The sequence below is a fragment of the Suricata suricatta genome, chromosome 17 (assembly GCF_006229205.1).
Source record: "Suricata suricatta isolate VVHF042 chromosome 17, meerkat_22Aug2017_6uvM2_HiC, whole genome shotgun sequence".
NCBI lineage: Eukaryota > Metazoa > Chordata > Mammalia > Carnivora > Herpestidae > Suricata > Suricata suricatta.
Window position 1 is genome coordinate 31,931,402 of NC_043716.1, and position 26,825 is coordinate 31,958,226.

The 26,825-nt window shown below is 43.9% G+C and overlaps 1 protein-coding gene across 4 annotated transcripts in view; it reads left to right on the forward strand.

Moving 5' to 3' along the window:
- Positions 1 to 26,825, forward strand: part of CA10 (carbonic anhydrase 10) — a 484,381-nt gene that overhangs the window by 1,171 nt on the left and 456,385 nt on the right. For 2 of the 4 annotated variants that reach the window (XM_029928756.1, XM_029928755.1), the window contains exon 2: positions 246 to 881. In XM_029928756.1, the coding sequence (XP_029784616.1) occupies positions 821 to 881 (61 nt within the window). In that variant the 5' untranslated portion in view covers positions 246 to 820. The remainder of the gene's footprint in view (positions 1 to 245; positions 882 to 26,825) is intronic. The other 2 variants (XM_029928757.1, XM_029928754.1) reach the window with 1 other exon arrangement.

Genomic DNA, 26,825 nt, shown 5'->3' on the forward strand with positions numbered 1-26,825 from the left:
GGAAAGCGCGCGCGCGACGTGGGGAGCCCGCGGGCCCCCAACGCGCCCGGTCCCCGGCTCCTCGCCTTCGGCGCTCGGCGCCCTGGATGCGCCGCCCGAGCAGGACTCGGAGGCGGCGGGCTGCGCGCGGCTTGGGGAGCAGGGAGGGTCGGCGGAGCCTGCCGGCGGTTTCGGGCAATAATTCCTGCCTCTCTTTCTGTGTCTCCCTGTCTGCGGTGGCGTCTCCTCCCCCCGCCCCCCGGAAGCAGGAGGAGAGCGGCCCCGGAGCGCGGCAGCCGGCCTGTGACCATGCCCCGGTGAGGGGGGCGGACTTCGAGGGCAACTTGTCGCGGACTGCCTGGGCTTAGCCAGCGAGCTTCGAGCGCCAGGGGCCCGGAACTGTGCGGCGCGGCCCGGAGGGGGGCTATCGTCTATGTCTTCTTGGGGCGCCAGGCGGATCGGGGTCTCGTTTTTGCAGGAAGAGCCCAGCGCTGGTGGCTTCAGGTGGCTGCCACCGCCGCTGCTAGTGCTGTTTCCGCCCCTCGTGCGAGGAGGAGCAGAGCCCGGCGATCGGGGAGACCTCCGGGGCAGCGAGGCATCGGACATGTGTCAGCACATCTGGGGCGCACATCCGTCGAGCCCGAGGGGAGATTTGCCGGAACAGTTCAAACTGCGATATTGATCTTGGGGGTGACTGTCCCTGGCCGGCTGTCGGGTGGGAGTGCGAGTGTGCGCTCGCTCGCAAGTGTGTGCGTGTTTGTATGTGTGTGTGCCGTGTCGGGCTCCCCCCTTCCCCCCCTGTTTTCCCGTCGAGTGATGCACTTGGAATGAGAATCAGAGGATGGAAATAGTCTGGGAGGTGCTTTTTCTTCTTCAAGCCAATTTCATCGTCTGCATATCAGGTATGGGACGCGCTGGAACGCCTGGCGGGTTTGGGTTCTGTTGTGCTGTTGAGAACGTTTGGGATTTTGTAGTGTGTAGATGCTCAAGTAGCCTGGGGGGGGAGGGGTGGGAGGGGAAGGGGGTGGTGGCACAGACCCTTTCAGTTCTGAGGGTTTACTGCCTTCGGAATTAAAAACCTTCAAAGCCCAAGGGTGCTCTGTGTGTGTGTGTGTGTGTGTGTGTGTGTGTGTGTGTGTGTGGTGGTTATTTGTAAGGAGTCCTGGAATATAGAAGGCGTGGGGGATGAGAAAGAAGAGGCAGATGGGTGTTGATTTTCAACTGCTTTCCTGCTGAGGACTCTGGCCCCCAGATCTGAGCTTTCAAAACCCCCACCCTAATCCCCTGGCTTTCAAAGTTCCCAGACTCTCGGGGGCTCCTGGCAGGCAAAATGGACGCAGAGCCCTGCCCTGGTATCTAGGCACTTTCAAGAGACTGCGGGAGCATGCGGGACTGGAGAGTGCCACCAGCAGGGACCAGAGGCATGTGGAGGTCCTCCGTGCTTTCCCCCAAGCACATCAGAACTGGTCCTGATGGTCTAAAACATGCTAGTATGCCCTGCTCCACACCAAGTAAAAGCAGAACCCTTCTGAAACAACACAGTATGGTAAATAGCACTCTAGATGTAGTCTTTCCTAATTCCCAGTGGAGTGGTAGCTCAGCCTCACTGACCTCAGACCACTTAAGCCAGCCAGCCTGTGGTTCAGGAGTGAGGAGTTGAATCGGGTAGGGCTCGTGCCTGCCTGCCTGTTGGAGGGGATTCTGATTTCCAGGCAGTGTTTTTGTTGGTGCAGGGAGTTGACTGTGAGGGGAGCCATGAGAAAAAGCCCCTGGATCAGCAGTACTCCCCAGTTCAGTGTCTCCTCCCACGAAGAGTGTCTACCCCATTTCCCCTCACACCTGTCATTAGAGGGCCTAGGGTAGGACCCATTCCCAGGGCTCCCCTCTGCCTGCATTCCCTCTGCAGAACTGGGGACTCAGCCAACTTCCCACTGAGGTCACCAAAAGAGGAGAACAGGAACCTTACCCTTCTGAGCAGAGGCGTTTGAGCAGCACTCAGGTGGAGGGACCTGTCTCCTGCATCTTCCCTGATCCAGCCAATCCCCACCCTCTAATCTAGTGCCGGTTCTGGATATTGAAATCCTTGTCTGTGCTCACCCTGGACCTAGTTCCAAATACCACTGCTCTGTTTCAACTTTCATCCTTGTCTGTGCTCACCCTGGACCTAGTTCCAAATACCACTGCTCTGTTTCCTCACTCTTCCTAGGGCAAGAGTGGGGAATCTTGAATTCAAAATCCTTCTGTTTTGGGGCTTTGCCACCAAACTAAGAATTTTGCTTCGGTAATACTTTAGAGATGGGTTGTATATACCTGGCAAACAATAAAAAGTACCCTGGCACCACGCCAAATCCTCAGGAGGGACCTGTTTTACCCCATCCTACATCTAAGAGGAAACATTCCCTGGGGACTTATAAGGACTGATATCAGTCACGTGTCCAGGAATGCACTGGGTAGCGCCTTGCAAGACCACAGTTTCCATCTTTCTCTTCTACGTGTCTATTTCAAACTCTCTCGTTCTGTAATATTTCACTAATGAAAAAATAGCCTTTCCTTATCTCTTTCCACCATCATGAGTAATTTGCAAAGCAGACAAGCCAGCTGAGTCCCTTTAAGGTTTTCCGAGGGTTAGCAAGCTCTGGAGCCCCCACCATCCTGTGTCCCCAGCCCCTACCCTGCATTCATTTGGTCAGGCCATCAGATGGCTCAGTGGGGAACCATTGGAGAAAGGGTCTGCTCTCAGCCTCCAAAAGAGGTATTAGTGGGCTCCTTATCACAGCTATACTTAGCTTGGTGTATCAGTAACTAAATTATATAAATGTAAGTATTAGGAAGGGGTTATTTCCAACCCAGAAGAGGTGCTATAGAGTATGTGGCCTTTCACATGGATTTACTAAATGATCATCATTGCTATGTAATGAGAGGGTAAAAGTGTAAGCAAAATTGCTAGCTATTAGCTAAACACAGAAAACTAGGTTAGCGTTCCAAATGCCTAGTTAGGCTCTGCATTAATTTGCACTTTATGAAGACATTTAGGCAGAGTTGCAACATTATGTACTCTACATTTACACATCCATAAACTTAATTTTCTAAGGCTGTACTTTCTCCAGGGCCAAGGTGGCCTCCCTCCGAAAACAACCACTCATTCAGCGGTATCCATGTACGTCCTAAATCAGATTAATATAATTATGACTCACAGTTGCCACAATTTGGGGGACCATTTATCCCCCGTCTAGCCGCCTTAAGAGGTATAAGTATACAGTGCACTAAGGTTGAATAATTGCGGCTCAGGGAGAGTTTAGTGGGTCTTTCATTTCTGTTTCCATGATTTGCAGTTTTAATTTACTCTCAACTGAGCTTTTACCAAAAGGAACATAACCCTGTGATCATAGAACCTACTATGTCTTAAATTTTAAAAAGTCTAAAAAAAGGCACCTCTCTTCCATCTTGGGATGAATTACCCTACCCAGTAAATGGGTACTAATTCTTCCTGAGTTACCAGGCATCCGCGATTGATGCATTGGTAGGGTTGACTTCCTGATTAGAAAAAGGTCAACAAAAATCTGCAGCGTAAACTCTTTACAGAAGGAAAATTTGGGGGGTAGATCCAGCCTGTAGTGACCAAATTTCACTTGGTAGCATTCAGAGGCTTTCAGAAACACTCAGGTGCTTTGAGGCTTAGTGTTGTGTTACCTAAAGATTCCTGCCCTCACCGCTCTCCATTCCCCAAATTAAGTGTACCCAGGGCGTTTTTTTGGGCTGGGACTGAGTGGCTGTATTTCTTAACATACAGAGCCCTGGGCTTGGTGTGTTTGGTGGCTCTGCACTGATCATCTGGTTGTGATAGAGCTGTCAACAGATGGGCCTGGGGGTCCACCTGACCAGGCTTAACTCACTGCTGGGGCTGTGGCATGTGTGCCTTCCATGTGAGAGAGCGAATCGGTGCTGGCCGAGGAAGGACAGCACGGCTAGGTTTAAGAGGGAATGCCATGATCTGGGAGTTCTCTCCCACGGCAGACTCAGATGTCATTTTCCCAAAAGTGTAAGGCAGCCAAAATCTGTGAAGAGAAATGAAGTGGGGAGAGAGAGAGAGAGAGAGAGAGAGAGAGAGAACCAGGATGATTTTTTTTCCTGTGCTAGCAAGAGCACCATTCCATTCTTACAAAAGCAGCTCAGATCAGTGAGAATGAATGCTCAGCAGCGCCTGGAGAGAAATTCCAGGTCCAAAGACAGCTGTCTGATTTAATTTCCACAACACATCCTACGTGCCTCTCTGCAACGCTACTTTTTTGTCAGTTTATTCATAATAATAGCAATAGCAATTAAAATTATGCGGTGCTTTCATATACATTATATAATATTGCACATATTTTAATTCATCTATTCTTAGAATTTGTAGGGTAGTTTTATAGATGAGGCAGCCAAAGCCCACAGCGAGGCAGCATGGAGGATTCACACCCGGGTCTAACTGAGTCAGAATTCAGCATATCATTTCTTTTGGGATCAAGAGTTCTTTTAAATGTTTTCATGTAAGTATTTTTTTCTTGGGATGTCTCCAGACTGAAAGAATGAGTTCTGTGAAATGGATGTGAGTCTTAGAGAGTTTGGAAGTGGAGGATTAGGGTGATTGTCGTTCAGAACTCGAAATAAGGTAGCATTGGAGGTATACATGACTGTCAGACAGCCGAGACTATTACCTGGCATGGACGGCAAGCCCAGTGACCAGCAGTATCTACAAGCAAGGAATATTTCACGCGTTCTTTTCCTAATTGGAAAATTAAAATGGCTTAACTTCTGTTTTTACATGTAGAAAGGGAATAATAGTACATACCCTACCGCTTTGTTACATGGTTTAAATGAGGTAATGTATTCAGTGATTTTCACTTAGCACAGTTATCTGAGGCATAGGAAGCTTGCAATAATAGAATTACCTTTTTCCCCGACAAATCAGGCATTGCACAGGTTTGTGAGGCCACGAAAGAGCAGAGCCTTTACCTTCCTTCCTTTCGGCTTGTTTAAAAGCAAAAGGAAAATCATGAGCAAGCGCATTTTATAACATTGAGTATGAATGTACTTGCAAGGAGACCTTGGCTTCACAACTTTGAAATGTCTCTTAATTTTCTTCCTCATATAAACAAGACGGATAGCTTTGGGCTTTGGTGGATATTATGGGTAAAACCCACTTTATCTCTTTAAGCCCAGTGTTGAGGGGAGGCTTGGAAAGTTTAATAAATCACCTGGGAACAGTGTAGTACTTATTATCCAGGGGACCCATAAGCCTCTTTCTGCTTATAAATTATAACTCTGTATAAACCCAGCTTTAAAGTGCTTCCAAAATGGCAAACTACATATGCCGTCAATATGACTTGAAAGAGAACATTCCATTAACTACAGAAAGAGCCCCACCCCGACCAAGACTCCTTATCTGATGATCTTATTGGCAATATTGTTTCTGCAAATGCACTTTGTGGTGTTGATGTTCTATAACCCAGTCACTGACAGATACCATCATCATAGATGGGACTTCCTTGTTCATGAGACAGGTGTCCCTCTGAGTAATATAAAACCCCTGGGGGAAAGAGAAATGTCAGTGTGGGCAATCATTTTCTTGGGTGGCGGGGAGAGGTGGTTTGATACGCCATCTTTGGCCATAAGTACCTGACACCTCGACTTTTCTCCTCCATTAAGCATTGCATATGTAGGCCTGAGGCTTAGGTCAGGGAGAGATCCGGGCTCCATCATATGTACGGTGGCAAGCCTTCATACAAAGAGTATGGAAATCAGAAGACCCACTCTGCAGTCAAACTCTTCCTTAATTACTTCTTTGGGTGATTCTTTTGGCCTCTTAGTGACTCAGTTTCCTCATCTGTAAAATGGAAACAATGTCTTCTTTGCTGATTTCAAGGAATTGTTGAGGGAGACATCAGAGGGCAATCCTGAATTGTTTTTTTGTGTTATGCAAATATAAAGTACCTAAGTCTTTATTATGGAATGATCCATGCTTAAGGTATAGTTAGAAAGTCAAAATTGGGGTGCATACACATGATGTAGAGTGATGTAAAGTAATAATAATGCTTGATTGCAAGATAGAAGTGCAGAGTTGTGATACATAAAATGTACAGTGATATAAAAATATTAAGAATAATGCCTTGTTGTGGGACGCCTGGGTGGCTCAGTTAGTTAAACATCTGACTTCTGCTCAGGTCATGGTCTCACGGTTCGTGAGTTTGAGCCCCATGTCAGGCTCTGTGCTGACAGCTCAGAGCCTGGATTCTGCTTTGGATTCTATGTCTCTCCCTCTCTCTCTCCACCTTCCTCTGCCCGCACTCACTCTCTGTGTGTGTGTTTGTCTCTCTCTCTCTCAAAATTATGTAAACATTTAAAAAATTTTTAATAAAAAAAGAATAATGCCTTATTGTTTGCGAAAGGCATGCCGCAGAAGAGAGAAATCCAGAGCAGAAGAAAAGGAGAATATTAGATAAATGTTTGAGGTTTGGAGAAAAGAGATGGAGGGACCACATCAGCCAAAGGAGAAGAAAAGGAATGAGTGATGTATAGTGAAGACAGTTCTGATTGGAATAAAAGGTTCACTTTAGAATAATGGCAAGTTGGAGTGAGCTCACATCGGGAGCTGTTGAGTTGAGAGACTGGGGAGTGTCTTCAGATATTTGGTGACTTAGTGATTTTTATTTTCTATTATGGATCTTTGTGTGCCTTCAATGGACTGAACTTGGTTAAAATTTGTTTGAAATCCTAACATTTCTTTGGGTTGTAAGTCTGTTGCAAGTCTTCAGGCAATGCTGTACTTTGCATAGTTTTAAACCTATTTGGGATGGTAGATGGTTGAATTTTGGGGAGACTTCAGCTTTCTCATTCTCCACATCCTTGCCAGCATCTGTTTTTCCTGAGTTGTTCATTTAGCCACTCCAACCGGTGTGAGGTGGTATCTCAGTGTGGTTTTTGATTTGTATTTCCCTGATGCTGAGTGATTTGGGCATCTTTTCCTGTGTCTGTTGGCCATCTGGGTGTCTTCTTTGGAAATGTGTCTATTCATGTCTTCTGTCCATTTCTTGACTAGATTATTTGTTTTTTGGCTATGGAGTTTGGTAAGTTCTTTATAGATTTTGGATACTAGCCCTTTATCCGATGTCATTTGCAAATATCTTCTCCCTTTCCATCGATTGCCTTTTAGTTTTGTTGATTGTTACACTTCAACTTTCTCATCTGTCAAATGGAGATGATACCTACTTCCCAAGGTTGTCGATCCTACAGTGTAATTGTAATTTACTATTTGTAAAATGCCAACATGGTGTCTAGAAGACATTTGCCACGGGCCCAATTACACCTATCAAAGGGGGTAAGTATAGCCTTTGGAACCAAGATAGGCCTGTACATAATAATCTTCCCTTGGACATTCTTCCCTCTGCGTGGTCTTAGAGAATGTCTTTAGGTTCTCTGAACCTCTGTAAAACCTATAAAATGAGCATTAGAGAAAATATACGTCAGATCCTGCCCTGGTGCCTGGCATGCAGTAGTCACTCAGTGAACTAGAGCTTTCCCACAAAATCATCATCATCGTTGCCATCAATAACTACTCTTGTTATTGACACCTTGCAACTGTTCTTGTAAATTCCAGTGGACAAGTCAGTCATTTCTTTAGCATTCAGCAAAACAGCATTGCCAGCTAACGTTGTGCAGGCATAGGAATCACAAACATGAACAACACCTGGTCCTTAGTATCTACAAGATGGTACCCACCAGAGGATAGAGATGTGGACAAAGTGCTATGGGAGTGTAAAGAAGAAACAGTGAACTCTTGTGGGTGGATACCAGTGGGGAAGGAGAAGGATTCATAGAGAAGACATTTGAATCAGGCTGGAAGAATACATGAGGTTTCCAAAGAACAGAAGAAAAAGGCATACAAGGAGACAGGGGTAGTTGGTTGATGGACAAGACGGAACAACAACAAAACCCCTGAAGTATCAGAAGTGCTGGGAACTGGCCAGACAGAGTGGCTGGGCTGGAATAAATAACTAGAGACAGGGCTGGAAGAATAATCTGGGGCCAGTGTGAAGGAGGTTTGAAGTTTAGACTTTACCTTTTAGTTATGAGGAACTAAAGTGAAAGTAAAGAAAAGGACATTAAAAAGGTTTTTGTGCACTTCTTTTTAAACTTTGATTGCAATAAGCAGTAACTTAGAAACCCAATTCCTTGTCTTCTTGTCAGCCTTTATTCTTGCTCACAAAACCCATTTAAGAAATACCAGTCTAATAGATCAATTAGGCCATTATGGAACATTCTGAGTGACAGACCTTTAAAACATAAAAGTCAGTTGTCCTATCTGTTATGAACCTGATTTAGCCTAATCTTTGAGATTCGGTATTTCTGTGTGGAGCAACTGCAAATGTCTCCAATTTTGTACTTAAATAACAACGATAACATTAACAGTGATGTCTTTAACCTTAGATGAAGGCTAAGAGAAGTGAACCATCCATGCATGCTTTTGTGCTGTGAAAGATTGTGTACTAGTTGGCACGAAACGAATACTTGAAGCCCTGCAAGCATTTTAGAGCAGTTTCCCCGTATTCCACTCTGCACTCTTCTATTTCCAATAGACTCTGTGTTCACCGGGGAGAGTATCCACATGGCCTACTAAATTATATACCCATTTTATCCTCTCGAAGGTCCAGTTACCGTAGAGCACGTATAGAGACCTAAAATGAAATGGCTTCCTTGGTCCACTTAATCACTCAGCATTTATGGAGGGTGCGCTGTGCGTAAGGTCCTGGGGATGGAACAGGCAGGAATGAGTCAGACACGGACCTTTCCCTCCAGCAATTCACAATCTAGTAAGAGACCAATTTTTAAAATATTAGTAGTTACAGGCAGAATCTGATAAGTATTGAGAAGGGACGTCTGACTCATTCTGGAGGCGGGAGGGAGGGAGGAAAGTAGTGTTAAAAGATGCTTGGGCTGAGTCTTGAGAGATGGAAGATTTTTGCCGATGGACCAGGAGGAGCGTGATGGGGGGAAGGGCGATCACAGGAAAGAGCATTTGCAAAGGCAGGACTGTTAGATAAGACACGATGAATGCAGGGATCTGTCAAGAGGTCAATACGGCAACCACTAGAAAGTGAGGTGTGATGAATGAGGTTGAGATAGAGGAGGTTGGGGAGATAGGATTCCAATAACAGTAACACCTTGCGTGTAAAAATTGTCAGTGAAAACCACGCTTGTGCCTCTCTGTGCAGGGAAGGCATCCTTTAAAGGCCCAAGAAGTAGCTCTAGCTTACATCTTCCTCTTTCATTAGGGACAGATGAGTCGGGGTTAAAGCTCTGAACCAGCTCTGCTGCACTTGTCCCAGATCACTGGTTATTTTCCAGGGTCACCTGTAATTCCAGGTGGCTTTCCAGAAGTTTTTGAAATAACCCAGATATACATTGCAGAATTTATCTCCTTCCTAGTTCACCCGCATGTATTTCTACCCTAGGAAAAAGCCAGAACCCACTGGCTGACTCTGGAGTTTGTAGCATGCTAATTATGTTCTGATTCTCTTTGATAATTGAGTCTTTCCCATACCTTTTTGCAGTTTTCTGCCTCCCAAAACCCTAAACAAAACTTAAGAGGACTTCTATCATGCAAGGGTTGGGTTGGGGAGCTGTAAGTGGTAAGGGATGGTCCATGATTGCCTTTTTAAGAGAGCCATAATTGCTCTTTATTAGCAGGATTGGTCTAGTAATGGGGTAGCCAGTGTTTGGGTTTGATTACATTTGCATTAAGGTGCCATCAGGATGGCAGTGGAGAGATTATCAGTGGCTGTGAAGGAGACAGCCTACAAATGCCATTTCCTCCTCATCTGGGGGAGGTGTGACCTTTGTCATAGTAAATGCAGAATGAATCTTCAACTTTGTCCAATACTTCATGCCCCGTGGCTGAAGGGGATGGCAGTAGGAAATGAAGCCTGTGACTTTCAGGTGAAGTTTTCCCGAGCCAAGTCCTGCTGGTTTCACAACACATTTGGCAGCAGTGCCAGAAGTGGGATAAACACATTTACTGAAGGATATGAGTCAACATACTCCCCTTCCGCTGCCCCCCTCTTCTACCACACACAGCAGTGTTTCAGACTCAAGGAAAACAGTTTTGATGGCAGAGTTTATTGAGTGAGCATAGGCCATGCTTCCTCTGTGAGGTCGGGATACTAATGAATGTTTCATGGGATTCTTGAAATGAACAAATGAAGTGACATATCTGTGGAAGGGATCTGCCCTCACCCTTAGTGTTTTATGTGTCAGTTGATTCATTAACCAAATGCTAATGAAAGCCTCCTTTGAGGGAGGCACTGGGCCAGGCAATGTAGTGAACAAACCAGTCACGACCTTCGCCCTTATAGAGTATATGGTAGGTACTACATAAATATTGTGGGTTTTATCCCCCATTGCTCAACCCAGTGCCTTGCATTTACTAGATAATCAATAATGAGTGATCATAATAATGAGTACATAAATGAGTAACAAGGAATGGTTTAGAATGGTTTTCTTCCTTTCCTGGGAGAATGGGAGATAAGGTCTGAGGCCAAGAGGAAGGAGAGATGAAGGAAGAAGCTCTCTGTTGGCCGTCCGTTGACTTCTGCTGCATGGGGGTCTGTCTTTGAGCATGCACAGAGGACTGGAACCTTCCCAGGGAGCAATATATTTGGTAGCTTTCTATTTCCTTCCCAGACTCAACTCATCTCTGCATTTGATGAACGCAGTGTTAGCTGTTTACAGTGTATTTTGGCTCCTTTGTGTCCCGTGATTCCGCACCGCAAGACCTGAACCAGGAGGACTGAGGATCAGTGGATGTGTCGTCCCTTTCTCCATGTCGTCTCTGTTCCCGTTAAAGGAGCTTGCTCATGATATGGCATGTTCTTGTCGGATTCCAGTTTGCAAGAAGCCAGCACTTGGAAAAGTTTACTGCCCCATAGCGTTGTGCTAGAGTGCTTTGGGGGGAAAAGCCCACGCACTCTTTAGTCTGGGTGCAAGTAATACAGAAAAGGACTCCAGTTCCTAAGGTGTTTCTGGTCTTGTATCAGAGAACTTGGCTTATCCCTCTGGCCTTTTGCAACTGAACTGTGGTGTTACCCACTAGTTCTTACCAGCAGGGAGAATCAGGAGCCCAGAAATGGAAAGAACTGGCTACACAGTCTGCTTGGAATCTTCTAGGTGGTCTCCACAGCTGCAGGGAAATGCTCAGTTGGATGGTTTGTTGTGGTTGGTTTGCTTGTTAATTTAATTTCGGGAAAAATAAGGGAAGCTTATAGTAAAAAAAAGCTGCTACTGTTAACTTCTCCATAGATAAATGGTGATTATACTGGTAGTTAGAAAGCGAAGGCATCTCTGAGCAATCAATCCGCGTCTGCCGTGTGGCCCGGGTGTAAATAGGAATTTCACTAGGTGGCTGACTCTTATACTCACTCTGATACCAGCTCTAGGTTTCAGAGGCTCAAATCCCCATAGAATGAAATATAAAGTAGTGAAGTCATTATTTTTTGTGTCCATAACACACTCCATCCCTGTTTTTCCACTGTATTGAAGAAGTTCTGTGCGGTCTTTGAAGTGCTGTGCTGTGGCTAAGTGGGAGTCCTCTGCATTTTAAGCATGTGGGTTGGTGCACGCCCCCCCGCCCCCCGCTTTTTTCCCCTCCTGCTCTTAGAACTGCTGAAATTACGGCTTGACTGAGCCAGGTAAAGTCTTGTAATGTGCCCCATCTGAAGGTAAGATGTGTTGAACAAATTAATGAATGAGAGTTGTGTTTGTGCATTTGCTGTTCGGGCTGAAGGCGTATTCAGCTGAAACGCTCCTCCTTGATCAGGGTTCCTTGCAAGCTGCGGACTGTGTGTGCAGGTGGTTCAGCGTCACAGACATGAGGGATGCTGGAAGTCATCGAGCTCATTTTAATGCAAAATCACGGCATCAAAGGAAATTGCGAAACACAAACAGATTCTTTATAGACTTGGTTTTTAGGTACCAAAGTTTGCAATTACAGCATTTTTGACCTTAAATCTTTATAGTTTTTTTTTTTTAACTTTACATTGTATCTGAAGTGTTTCTCCGTGTGCTTCCTCATTATGTCAGTTCAGGGAATCCTGGACCTCCTGACCGCTAACCACCAGTCTTGGTGACCTAACACAACAGAAGCATACTTCCTGCTCACATTAATTGGCCGTTGGTGTCAATGCGTGTGTGAATGTCTGTGTACGTGTGTGTGTAAGGTGTATATGGCCATGGTGAGGGGGGAGGGATGACAGGGAAGGAATCTTGTCTTTGTGGTGACTTGGAAGTCCCCAGGCTGACGGAGGCTCTGCTCTCTCCAGGGTAGGGCTTCGCATTTAAATTCTAGTTAGGTAGTAATATTGGTTTCAGGTATAGAGTACAGTGATTCAGCGCTTCCATACAATACCCAGTGCTCCTGACGCCACCTGCTTCTTAACTCCCGTCGCCTGGTTTTCCATGCCCCCCCTCCCGCCTTCCATTGTTTGTTCTGTAGAGTTAAGAGTCTGTTTCTTAGTTTTCCTCTCTTTTTTTCCTTTTGCTCATTTGTTTTGTTTCTGAAATTCCACATATGAGTGAAATCATATGGTGTTTGTCTTTCTGTGACTGACTTATTTTGCCTCGCATTATACTCTCTAGCTCCATCCACATCATTGCAAATAGCAAGATTTCATTCTTTTGAAGGCTGAGTAATATTCTGTTGCATATATGCACCACATCATTTTTATACATTCATCAATCGATGGACACTTGGGCTGTTTCCTTAATTTGTCTATTGCTGATAATGCTGCTATAAACAGCAGGGCACATGTATCCCTTTTAAATTAATGTTTCTGTATTCTTTGGAAAAATACCTAGTAGTTCAGTTGCTGAACCATAGGATAGTTCTACGTTTAACTTTTTGAGGAACCTCCATACTGTTTTCCAGAGTAACTGTATCAATTTGCATTCCCACCAACAGTGTAAGAAGACTCCTTTTCTTCCACATCCTTGTCAACATTTGTGGTTTCTTTCACTTTATATTTTAGCCATTCTGACAGGTGTGAAGTGACATCTCACTGTAGTTTTGATTTGTATTTCCCTGATGATGAGTGATGCTGAGCATCTTCTCATGTGTCTGTTAGCCATCTGTATGCCTTCTTTATAAAATGTCTATTTGTATCTTCTGCATATTTTTAATTGGATTATTTGTTTTTTGGGTGTTGAGTTCTAGAAGTTCTTTATATATTTTGGATACTAATCCTTTATCAGATATGTCATTTGCAAACATCTTCTTCCATTGGTTAGGTTGCCTTTGAGTTTTATTAATTATTTCTTTCACTGTGCAAAAGCTTTTTGATGGAGTCCCAATAGTTTATTTTTGCTTTTCTGTCCCTTGCGTCAAGAGACCTAACTAGAAGGAAGTTGCTATGGCTGATGTCAGAGAGGTATAGATATTTAATTATGTTGAGTTATTTCTTTTAAATAATCCTACTCTAGTGTTACATGGATAAAACCGTATGAAGTTCCTTATGCTTTGGCCATATTACATCCTTAAGTAACATACAACCTTTTTATAAGTCCCCAGAAATACACCTAAATTCTTTGAGGAAGTAAACAAGTATGTAGAACAGTGATTAAACTTTCAAAACTCTTTGCAACAGTGGCCTGCCCCAGAAACGATTAAACCAAACCCAAATGGCTCTGGTCTTCAAAATGTTGCTTTGCTTACCTAATAAGTCAGATCAGACATAGGAAACCATGGTTAAGAACAAGCAAACCCCTTGAATTTTGAGACTTCTTTTTTTTTAAATGCTTCTCTGTTTATTTTGAGAGAGAGAAAGAGCAAGAGAGAGAGCACATGCATGCATGTGTGTGAGCAGGAAAGGGACAGAGAGAGAGGGAGAGAATCCCAAACAGTCTCTGGGCTGTCTGTGTGGGGCTTCATCCACAAACTGTGAGACAATGCCCTGAGTGGAAATCAAGAGTTGGATGCTAATGGACTGAGCCACCCAGGTGCCCCTAGAATTTTAAGACTTCTGAAATATTGTTCTAAGAACATATTTCTGTAAATTGTAGGGAAGAGCAAATCAGGTGGATGGCAGCAAAGATTAATGGGATGGGAATTAGAAAAGGTTGTCATGGAGGCACCTGGGTAACTCAGTTGGTTAAGCGTCCAACTTCTGCTCAGGTCATGATCTAACAGTTTGTGGATTCGAGCCCCGTGTGGGGCTCTGTGCTGACCGCTTAGGGCCTGGAGCCTGCTTCAGATTCTGTGTCTCCCTCTCTCTCTGCCTCTTCCCTACTCATGCTCTACTTCTCTCTGTCTCAATAGTAAATAAACATTAAAAAAAAGAAAAGAAAAGAAAATGCTGTCATGAGTATTAGCTCTGCTGCTACCAGCTCTGTGGGCTGGGGGAAATCGTTTTACTGGCCTGTGCCCCGGTTTTTTCCTTTTAAACAGAGACATTGAACTAGGTAATTTCTAGGACCCTTTCCAAGTAGGAATTTTATTATATGAAGAGGCTTTTACCAAGAGTTATCCAAGTTTGCTGTCCGGCTGTCCAGTGATGCTAAAATTCTCCAGTTTGGGAAATGTTAAGGCAGGAAGAACTTTCATGACTGTGAGTGGGCAGGAGAGTGGTGAATGATTTCAAAGATGGGCAAGGATAAGACAAGGGGTGATAAGAGAACAGCCCAAACTGTGCTTCTAGAAAGGTGACCTTGTAGCCTTCTAGTGAGACCCTGGGAAAGGACCAAGTTATCGTCATTGACTGCTTCATAAAAGCATATACTGAAAACCACGTGGTCTATATATTGGAGTCTTAGAATTTCACCTCTTGTTTTGTGACCTTGGGAAGTCACTTAAAATCTCTCAGTAATCCTTAGTATCCTCTTTCGTAGACTGGAAGTAATAACATCTATCTTTGGATTAAGAGAGGCTGAGATTTAAAAACACAGCATAGTGCTTAGCACATAGAATGTACTTGACAAATGGTTTCGTATTGTTATGGCTGAAGCTAAAAGAACAAAAGATGTTGGGCGAAATTAAGAAGGAACTTGGCAATATCATGTAAAACATGGGGATTAAATGAGCCAATTCATGTGAAAGTGTTTAGCACAATGCCTGCACGTAACATATAATCAGTTGAGGTTGGTTGAATCTGATTCACCAGGGGAAAGCTAGGATGTTTGGGGAATATTTTAAAGGTAATAAGAAGGAAGACAGTCATGTCTTTTTCATAAAATGATCTTCAGAGGCAGTCTACCAACTCTGGCTCACATTTTTTTAATAATTAAAAATAGAGATATTTAATGCCACATTCTTTTCATTTTACAACTAGGGTTTAGACTTATCAGAGCCTATATATGGGTATATGATCTCATGGAATCCAGTAAATATTTGGCCTTGAGATTGGTGACATAAACAAGTCCCTGAGTCAGCACTTTGCTCATAGTTTTTCTTGCTTGATATATCAGTAAAGGTTGGCTTCTTGGCCAGAGCAATAAGATAAGGGATTAGGGTCTAATCCATTTATGATAAAAGATACGATATTTACATGTTCTAAAACTATCCGTTGCTCATTATTTTTACTGGAATTTGGTTATTCTATTTTCTTGTCATTACTCGGTCTTGCTGACTTCCCCAGCCACTAATTTATGCAGATGGCAACCTGAACCATGTTTTCTCAACAAATTTGCAACATGAGACGATAGTTCTGATTTATGCTTCATAGCCACTCAAGAGAAGGATTTTTAAAATGATAATTAAATGCTGAGCTATTCCTGGGATTGTGACATGGTTCCTTTCAAATATATCTGATCTGAGAATTTCAGCAAAAGGCATAAAAGAAAAACTAACAAGAAATTTGACAGATGACAACTGCTATCTTGATGTTAAGTAAAGAGAAGCAAACTGTGACCTAAGCAGGGAGCATTACTGAGTGTTTGGGGGTTTTGTGGGGTTTTTTTCTCCCAATCACGTTGGTAGGGGCTGGATTATAATGGAGAATGTGGAGATTAATGGCCTGTTGTGGCTAATCCAGTAAACCCCTACTCCTGCTTCTCTTAAATTGATTGAGTTTAGAAGAGCCGATGATACACCCACACCTGATACTAGAATTAATGAGACCTTATAGCTTAAAGTGTATATAAGCAAGAATCATGGAAGCTTCATGGAACATAGTTCCTTTTCGCATTAGGAAATTCTTTTACTAATTGCATTTTAGGTTAATTGCATTTAGATCCCAGTGTGTTGTTTCATGACCTTTATTTTTTTTTGAGAATATTTTTACATGATTACATTTAACAATTATAACCCTTAATATAACCCAATTTTTAAGAGAAGAATAGAAGAGGAAACAGATTACCTATAGTCCCATAACTGGAAAGCAACTGTTATTAATAGGGTGTACCCTGTAAGATATTATTTATAAAAGGTTTTAGTTACTTGAAATGTTATTCCACTATTCCGTTTCAGCAAAAGGTACATGAGATAAATATATGGGGTGTGTGCATTAAAGCAAGTCCTGCCTAACATTGAGACCAAACCAATATGAAAATAATTATGTACGTGGATGGATAAATACGAGATTGATGAAAATCACAATTTCATGCTATATTAGTGAACTCAAATCGGATGAACTTTGAACAGAATTTAAATTTCTAAATCTTTAATTATGAATCTGTTGCTCTTGAAAAAAATAATTACTAGGAAGATAAAAAGATGAGACATGTAATCATAGTATTGGGGGATTTTTTGAGTAGGGAACCACTTGGAAGAGACAGTTTAGAAATGAGGTTTAAAAAAAATACATCATTTAACTATTAAAACACAGAAATATGTTTGAATGCACCCGTAAGCTATTTGAGAGAGTGAGGAAAGGCTTCCCGACAGACAGACCTAGGTTAAAACCCACACACTGCTTCTTCCCACCTGGAAGGCTTTGGGCATGTTAACTTCTTCTGCATCTGTTTTCTAATCTGTAAAATGGGGATAAAAATAACCACCTCAGTGGCTTGTTCGTGTTAAGTGGCATACAGAAGTAAAGCATTTAGTATGTCATTATTGGGCATCTAATAACAGTTTAATCAACGGGGCTCATTAGTGACATCACCTTCATAGCATGGGAGGTGCAGCCAGTCACATTGTCCTTGTGAAGGAGGAGGATTCTTTGAGTTCCCTCCTTTGTACAGAACATTGCAGTGAAAGTTCAGAAACCTTCATATCTCCCGCTGATTGTACACAAAGAGTTCACACCGTAAAAACTGAGGTTTAAAGTCTGTAATACTCCATAGACACCTTTCCAACTTTGCTCCAACTTACCGGCTCTCTATTCTGAGAATGCACTCTGCCCATTCTTACCTGTGGCTTTGTTCGTGTTGTGTTTCCCCACCTGGTTTCCACCCACCTGAATCCTGTGCACAAGTTCAGCCGGAGGACGGAGGACTCCTTCTCCGTGAAGACTGTTGTGACCTGTCAAGTTACAAGTACTCTCTTGGTTCTTTACACCCCATTGGCTCTTCCTGTCTTCAGGTCTTCAGTGCTGCTCATCTCCGACCTCACTGTGGTCAAGATTAGTCTGCTTGTGTATTCTGTTCTCACTCCGTAGCACTGCATGCTGGTTGGGGGCTTTTACTCGCCAATCTATAGTGATAATTGCAAGATTATTGGCAGATATGCTGAGGAGTATTTGTTTTATTACTCCTTCCCACCTAGTTCCTCTTAGAGATACTACCACTTAGGACAGGGCTCAGCGAACAGCAGCCTGTGGGCCAAATCTGGCTTGCCACCTTGCGTTGCAAACCAAGTCTTCTTGGAACACAGCCATCTCGTTCATTCATTTGTCTCTGGCTGTTTTTATACAGCAACGGAGTTGAATAGCTGCAAAAGAGACTCTGTTGCCTGAAATGCCTGAAATATTTACTGGTTAGCCCTTTACAGAAAAAGTTTGCAACCCCTTAATGCAAACAGTTAATTTGAATACTATCAACAGGTAGAATAAGAAACCGGGTGCCTGGGTAATCTGTTGTCTTCAGTGAAAGATTAAATTATATATGAAATGTTCTAAAAAATGTTTAAAGCCTTGAGACTTAAAAATTTTTTTTAATGTTTTATTTATTTTTGAGTGATAGAGTCAGATTATCGGCAGGAAAGGGACAGAAAGAGAGGGAGACACAAAATCCAAAGCAGATTCCAGCTTCCTAGCTGTCAGCACAGAGCTGGACATGGGGCTTGAACTCACGAGCTGTGAGATCATGACCTGAGCTGAAACAGACTGACTGAGCCACACAGGCACCCCTAAAGCCTTGAGGCTTTTGAATGATGGGATCATCTTGACTTTTGTAAGTATCTTGGCAGTTCTCTATCACCCCTAGCGGGTTCCTGAAGCTCCGACCACTGTCAGAAATCAGAAGAGAACTCTTAGTTTGTGCAGATTTGGATTTGTAAAGCTTTCTTTAGGGTCACAGGAGCATGGAGTAGCTGTGGCCCGCCCAGACAAACACTATGAGGGGGCGCCACCCTCCCCTAAGGGATGGTCCTGCCTGGGATGGCAGCCTGGCAGGGAGGGAGCAAGCTTTCTGCGAGTTTGTTCTGCCTCAAGCCCTTTGAAAATATAACCCTCCTCTTTAGGGAACGTGAAGGTCAGACTGCATTCAGAAATAAGAACATCACCTGGAAAGACAAGCAATTTTAGGAATGACAGCCTGAAAAATCAAACCTTTACCCCTGACGACTGAGGCAGGCCAGACACATAACCTGAGCCACGGATCAGTTTCTGCACTTGGATGGGAGCATCTTCTCCAAAATAGCAAGCCGCATGGGTTCTGCTGGGCTCTGGGAGAAGGTTGCTGACCTCCCTGGACAGATGGGGATTTGAGTCAAGAAGCAGAGGCTTAGCTCGGCAAGGGCCCTGCAGGACTCACGGGAGCTGGATTCCCAGCCCTCTTAGACGTGACATTTGCACTGAGAAGCCACCAAAGCAGGTTCCAGAATGCTGCTCAACACAGGCTCTTTGGGACTCCAGAGTAGGGCTTGGCAAACAGTGGCCCACAGACCAAAGCTAGCCTGCTGGCTGTTTTTATAAGGCTGGGGGCTGAGAACGATTTTTACATTTTTAAATGAATTCAATAAAAACAGAAGGAGAAGATTTCATGATACGTGAAAAATATACAAAACCATACTTGGGTCCATAAATAAAATTGCATCGAAACCCAGCTACACCCATTCATTTATGTATTATCGATGTGTCCTCTGTGGCTGCCTCTGCAGTATACTATTAGAGCCTCCAGCCTACAAAGCCTCAAATATGTACTCTCTGGCCCTTCCCAGAAAACATCTTGCCAACCCCTGTGTTAGAGTGCCTGAAACGAAATCATTAAAATCAACTGTATCAAAGTGTACTATATGTAAAATACACTCATTTATTTTATTCTACGTAAAAAAATTTTTTTAATGTGTATTTATTTTTGAAAGAGAGAGACAGAGAGTGAGTGGGGTAGGGGCAGAGAGAGAGAGAGAGAGAGAGAGAGAGAGAGAGAGAGAGAAACGGAATCAGAAGCAGGCTCCAGGCTCTGAGCTGTCAGCACTGAGCCTGGCATGGGGCTTGACCTTGTGAACTGTGAGATCATGACCTGAGCTGAAGTGGGATGCTCAACCAACTGAGCCTCCCAGGCGCCCCTAAAAATGCACTTATTTTAAATCTTGTTTGGCGAGTTTCGGGGAGGAATACAGTTATATAACCACCATAACCATCAAGCTACAGAACATTTCAGTCACCCCTCAAATTTCCTTGTGCCCCCTTTGAGTCAACCCTCTGTGAGTTCATCCTTGAACTCAAGCAACCACGGATCTGATCTCTGCCAATAGTAGCAACTTCTAAATGTCTGTTTCCTGAGCATTTCAGAACGCTAGAGACCACAAGAAGGTGGTGGTTGGGGATGTGTGAAAATAAGAAGTTGATTTTATTCTTTCATGTGAAAATTCCTCAACTCTCTACACACACCCACTCAAGGCAACTCCTTCACTGTTTGTAGCTAACAGGCATGGTGCAAAAGAGCTCTCCATCCATGGTCTCATTTATTGGTTTTACCTTATAAGGGAGTGCTTGCCCATCTCCCATTTTATTGATCAGGGGCCCCCAGACTAACTCGCGGAAGGACATACAGCTGACAGGACGTAGCTCAAGATTTGAACTCTGATATGTCTGAATGCAAAGCTGGAGCTCGGCGGCATCCCACACACTTACTCAGTATTGTCTGCAAACCTGCTTGGAGGTGTAGTGTCAGCACTTGATAGACAGAGAAAACTCAGAGAGGTTTAGTGACCATTCCCAAGTCACCCAGCTACTCATTGTCAGAGTCAGGATTCAATTGCTAATGGCAAGCAGAAGGCAGAGAGCAATTTAAAAAATGTTATTTTGAAAAATCAAGATCTCCGATCCTACAAAGGGGTGAACTAAGAGCCCTCGGTGAGTGTGCTGTAGATGACGCAGGGGTGAGGGTGGTGGTGGGTGAGAGGTGGTCTTAAGACAGATCTACTTTTGTTTTCTAAACTAATGGATATTCTAAGACTATTTAATTTAATATAAATAAGTAATGGTATAAAGCATTTTGAAAAACACTGATGAGTACCTACATGCTGACCAACATCAATAGTCAAAACCTCTTCCTGTTCCCCTCACAAAGAGCATTATATCTACCTTGCAAGAGGTGAAAAGAGCAAAGTCTGAGTCTAGCCACATAGCGTACTCCTCCTCACCCCTACTATCATAAAGGATGGTGCAGTTTACCAACCACTAGTTTAAATGATGTTCGCCAGAAAACGGATGCTACATCAGCCCTCCTTTCTCAGACTGCTAACGACAGAACTGAAGAGTCTGGCATCCCAGATTGGCGAGCTTCAGTCACATGCCTGTGCTGTATCAGAAGCGAAGTTCAGGATTCTGCCTGGGCAGGACTGAACACTAAAGGCAGGAAATACTCCAAACGTAGTGGATTTGTCGGATTGGTTGAATAATGCCCTTCTCCCCAGGTTGTCCACATCCTAATCTTGGGAGCCTGTGTATGTGTTACAGTATATGGTAGAAAGGACTTTGCATATATGATTAAGTTAAGGATCTTGAGATAGGGAGACTTTTCTGGATTATCCAGCACACCCAGCATAATCATGAGAGTCCCTTATATAAGAGGGAGGGAGGACGATCGGAGTCAGAAAAAGGAAATGTGACAACAGATGCAGAGGATGAAGTGATCTACTTTGAAGACGGAGTAAGGGGGCTGTAGGCTATTCAATGCAGAAGGTCTTGGTGGCTGGGAAGGTCCTGGAAAGGCTCCCCTGGAGCCTCTACAACTAACACAAGACACCTTGATCTTGGCCCTCTAAGACTCTTTTCGGACCTCTGAGCTCCAGAAATATTAAGATAATACATGTGTGTTGCTTAAAGCCACTAGGTAGTCATTTGTTACAGCAGCAAGAGGAAGCTAATATGCATCAAAGAAGTGTTCAAAATGTGGGAGATTAGAAAGCATGACAGATGTCCAGCACAGGGGCATTGAAGGAAGGCTACAGAGATTGTTTCCCCACATCCAATTCAGAGGGTCCATCTTTCCATTTTTTGCGAGCATCCTACCAGAGTCCCGGAGCTAGGATGGGCGAACAAGCTGAGTAATTGCTTGTGATTATTCATCTTGTTCACCTACTTTATTCATTTCATGATTTATTCAGCAAATGTTCTGTTCATTAAATAAACATTTACTGGAGCTGAGTGCCAAGCACTGTGAAAGATATTATGGTCATAAAAGAAAATAAGAGGATAAGACTTTGAGCTAACAGTTGAGATGCTCATAGACACTGGGTTAAATTTAACCAGTTTTCAATCGTCTCTACCTATCAAATCTCTCTAAAAATTACATTAAGGTGGTTTTGAAGAATGGAAATTAGGATGTCCTAATGATTTCAGAAGAGGAGCCCCAACAATTTAAGTATAAAGACATCAATATTGAAATAACTAACTTTTTTTTAAAGTAATGCCTAGGGCTGGGGCGCCTGGGTGGCTCAGTTGGTTAAGCCTCCGGCTTCGGCTCAGGTCAGATCTCACATTCGTGGGTTTGAGCCCCGCGTCAGGCTCTGTGCTGACAGCTAGCTCAGAGCCTGGAGCCTGCTTCTGGTTCTGTGTCTCCTTCTCTCTCTGCCCCTCCCCCTCTCATGCTCTGTCTCTCTCTATCAAAAGTAAATAAAACATTAAAAAATTAAAAAAATTAATTCCCATTAAAAAAAATTTAAAAAGAAAATAAAGTAATGTCTAGGGGCACCTGGGTGGTTCAGTTGGTTAAGCGTCTGACTTTGGCTCAGGTCATGATCTCATGGTCTGTAAGTTTAAGCCCTGCATTGGGCTCTGTGCTGACAGCTCAGTGCTTTGGATTCTGTGTCTCCTTGCTTTTCTGGCCCTCCCCTGCTCACACTCTATTTCTCTCTCTCAAAAGTAAATAAACCATAAAAAAATAACACGTATTTATAACCGTAGCCAACACTGATTTGGAGCTTTCTCTGTGTTAAAGATAATATTAAGTATTTTATATGCTTTGTTTTCATATAATTGTAGAAACTGCAGGAGTTGTGGACAGTTACCATCCCCATTTTATAGATGAGGAAACTGAGGCTCAGGGCATAGGACCAAATTCACATTGCTAGCTTAACAGAGCTTGGATTTGAACCTTGGGTCTTCTGACTCCTGGATACATGTATTTGGCTGCTCTGCCTGCTCTGTGCCAGGTATTAGGTTAGTGGCCGGAGAGTTACATGTGTAAGGGGAAAAAATGCCCAGAGAAGTGCACCTCAACATTTAGTAAGTAAAATGAGCTGTGGAAATGCAGACAAAGAATTATATAGCTTTCTAAGGTGACTGCTTTTAAAGAAGAAAACTCTCATTTGGATACATAATTTCTGGTCTGTTTGGTTAAAGATCGTATTATTTTCCTATTGAGATAGGAGCCACCCCTCTATTGCTTTCACTGATTAAGACACAAAATGCATTCTCCTGGATTATTTCAATTTTAAAATCATACTCCGTAAGGAATGTACATGAACCATACTCTCCCTGTTTTCCTCTTTCCCCTCACCCATAGTTGTATGCTAAGGTAAATGGTTTGGCCAGTGGTATTGTTTATATGAATACCCCAGAAGCTTCTTGCCAGGAAGTGTAAGGGTCAAGGATGCAACTATCTAACATCTTGTTCTAAGCTGAGTGTCTCCTTCTGCAATGGCTTATCAAGCACCCACACACAGAAGGGTTGAGGCTGGGTTAGACTGTAAACAAGAACACACAGGTCTCACTTATATTCCCAGGTTGAGTAGACACAGTGCCTAAGGTCTCTTGACCACAGAGCCAAGAGCTACATCTTATCCAGATGGCACCCAAGTGTTCTCCTCCTTGAGGTCTGGGAGCTGCTGTTTTCTGAGTTACTGCTCAGTAGTCCTGTTGACAGATGGTGTGCCTTGCTCATTAAATCAGAATCCTCCCCACTCCAAGGGCCCCAGGCATGTTGGGAGACAGACTTGATGGTGTTTTCTAATGCTGAATGGTCTGCAGCTCAAGAGCGTGAAGATAAATATTCTACTTCATTGTGCATCCACTAACTTAAGCCTTACTGGGTCTGTTCCCTTCACTTTGACAGGACACATTTAGAAAAGTGAAATGAAGTGCTTTTAGGCACCCAGCTCCTCCATCCATCACTTTGTCTTGTACTTTACAAGCTTGGGCCTTTTCTCGGAGACTTGTCTTTACACAGTGCTTTGTATCAGTTACTTACAATATCCTGAACCAAAAAGAGACCTTCTGAGTCCAGAGTTCAGGGCTTACCTTTGTATTCGAGCCAATTTTGTGCAAGGCTTGTTTCTTTGGAGAGCATGTTGGCAGAAAAGAGAACAGCCCATGCAAAGAGGGGCCCTGATATAAACCAGTGTGGTTCCAACACAGGCAATAAGTCTGATTCTAGAACAACCAGGTTAGCAAGTTGTGTGTTTACCCTAAGAGCAGTGGGAGGCCACAACGAGGTCACATGATCACATCTGAGTTTTAAGACCACCTTTCTGGCTGCAGGATAGAGAACTAACTAGTAGGAAAGAGGAGTGAGGGAGATAGGTCATCTTGAGAGGGGCAGTCAGGAGACTGGTGGCAGTGAGTTAGAGATGGAAGTCACCAGCTGAAGGTACTAGTTGATATGGAGAACAGTGGAGAAACTCAGGAGCTGTTTAGGACATGGGCCAACAGCCTAGTGAATTGCATATGGCTGGCATCAGGGAGAATGGTGGGTCAGAAGGAGACCCAGGTTTCTGGCTTGTGAACTGGGCACAGTGAAGCCAGGGCACAATGGCAAAGGGGGACCATCATGCTTAGCAGACACTCTGCATTGAGTTACAGAGAATAGCAAGATTCGTTGAAGGGGAGAGGGTGAGGTTGAGTTGGGGGAGGGGGAGAAAAGGAAATAATAATGAAAGAAAGCAGTGTCCCCTCTAAGAGAATATAGCAGGGCATAAGGACAAACAAATCTGTGATTACAATTTTAAACTAATATTGGCGACTCCACTATTGCTAGCTGCTGTTGATTGCTTAGGATATATCTAAACCTTAAATAGCCTTCAATTCTTAAAAAAACCATGTTGATAGGCGTCATTCATCACCCCCATATAGCTGAACAGACTGAGGCCCAAAGATACTAAGTAACTTAGCTGGAGTTCAAGAAAGCTAGCAAATAGCCAAGACATGATTTGAACCCAAGTTTGTTTAGCTGTAAAGAAGAAACTCATAACTCCTGGGGGAACCCTATTACCCCAAGGGACAAATAAACAGGTGCGGAGTTGGAATGATGTCAGTTAAGAAAAAAGTACTGAGGTAATGAAGAGTCAGGAGGTCATTTTAAGAATATTTCTTGGAGAAGTTGGGGTCTACTGGTTTTGAATGAGGCCATAGAAGCCAAATCTCTGGGCACAAGAACAGTATTGAAGTAGGGAGCAAATAAATGAGATTAGTAACATGTAGGGTGAAGAGGGCATTGGAGATAGCATTTTCAAACATCACTCTGCTTTATAACCTTTGATGATGCTACTTTGCCAGTGAGATAAATACTGAGCTTGGTCCACATGACTCTGAGGACATGCTGAGACACATTTATGGACTCGCTTCCTGCCGCCCCTCCGGGCACCCTGCACGTAACAGCCATAAAACGTCTTTCCTTCCATGGTCCGTCCTTCCCATTTTTCCTTTATTCGTTCTTTTTTCACGCATTTCCTCAGGTACCATAAATGGAGCACCTACTGTGTGCCAGGAACTATACTAAGTCTTGAGGGTCTTGGGGTAGAAAGGTGGACATCCTTAAGGAGATTGTGCATGGCCGCAGTGCATGGACTTCACAACCCACTGTTTTATTTAGACTTTGAAATACACTATTAACAAATGGTGAAAACAGAGACTGAAAGAGAGCGTGGCTTTGCCTGAAGGAGGTGATCTCTGAACTGAGGTTCAGAGCACATAGAAGTTTGTCAGTTGCATAGAGGAGTGGGCTTTTCTGGCAGAGGAAATAACGTGCCTGAAAAAGCAGCAGGTGTTTGGAGAATGGAAGACAGCGTTCCCAGGTGTCGATTTGAGCCATTTCTGAGAGGTGGCCATTATTTTTTTTCCCCTTGTTCCCAGCCTGCCTTTGTATTTCTCTTCCAGAATCCTGGGGCCTCTTCTTCCACTGTCTTCTGTTTCTGCTTCCTTTCACCTCTTTGCTGACTCTGAATTAAACTCTTCATTTTGGATCTCTGACAGTTTCTCCCCTGCTTTGCTAACCACTTTAAAAAATAGACATTTAAAAGCCTTCTGTGGGTCTCCTGCTATGTTATGGCTCTCGTGCTGTGTGAATTGACGCTCCCTGCCCAGAGGACGTGGGCCCCACCACTGGGGCCCTGGAGGCTCTGAGGCTTGCAGTCAAGTCTTGCACCATGGGCTGTGCCCACTGACAGCTTGGTTTCTGCTCCCCGGGGTCAGTCACCTGCCATGCACCTGCCTTCAGCAAAGGGCATGGCACCAGACTGCTGGCTCACCAATGGGGTGAGGCCTGGATAGGGCCGTGAGGCAGCCCATGCAGCATGGAGCCGGTCCAGACCCACTCCCAGCCTTTCCTTATCTGCACTGTCATGTGATCCTTCGTGCCAGTTCCTCCTGCCCATGGTTCTCTATTCCTGAGGAGAGGTAGGGCTGATTTGGGCTCTTCCACCCCATCTGTATTGGGCTCTGCCCAGGACACCCTTGCTGCTGTCTTACTCCAATCCTATGCCTCAAGTGACCCATGAGATTTCACATCCGCCTGGCACCAAATCCTGCATGTGGCTTGGACCTGACTTGGGAACCTTTCCCCTGTATTCAGGGCCTGAATTTCTATAGACATTACACAGGGACCTTGGAATCCCTTGGCTTAGGGTCCAGTGCCCTTCCGAAATCTGGCTCTAATACCTATGGCAAGGCTCACTAGAACCCGAAGGAATCAGGTTGCAAGTGCTCCAGAAAAAGATGCTGAGTTCTGAATATCCACTGTGCCTATTCCCTTGCTGTGTTGCATATAGAAGTCAGGAACCCAGACACCAGATACTGTTCTCCCTTCTAATGTATTATGAATAATACAGCAGTTAAGACACATGGTACATCTACTCTGCCCGTTACTGTGCTAAGCACTTGAGAAGAATCAGCTCCATGAGCAAAATATCCCATGATGCTGGGATTCCAGTCCAGGCAGCCTTGCTGTTGAGCCCATCTTCTTACCCAGGATGCGCTTTGCTGTCTGCCTTGACTGGAGCCGGA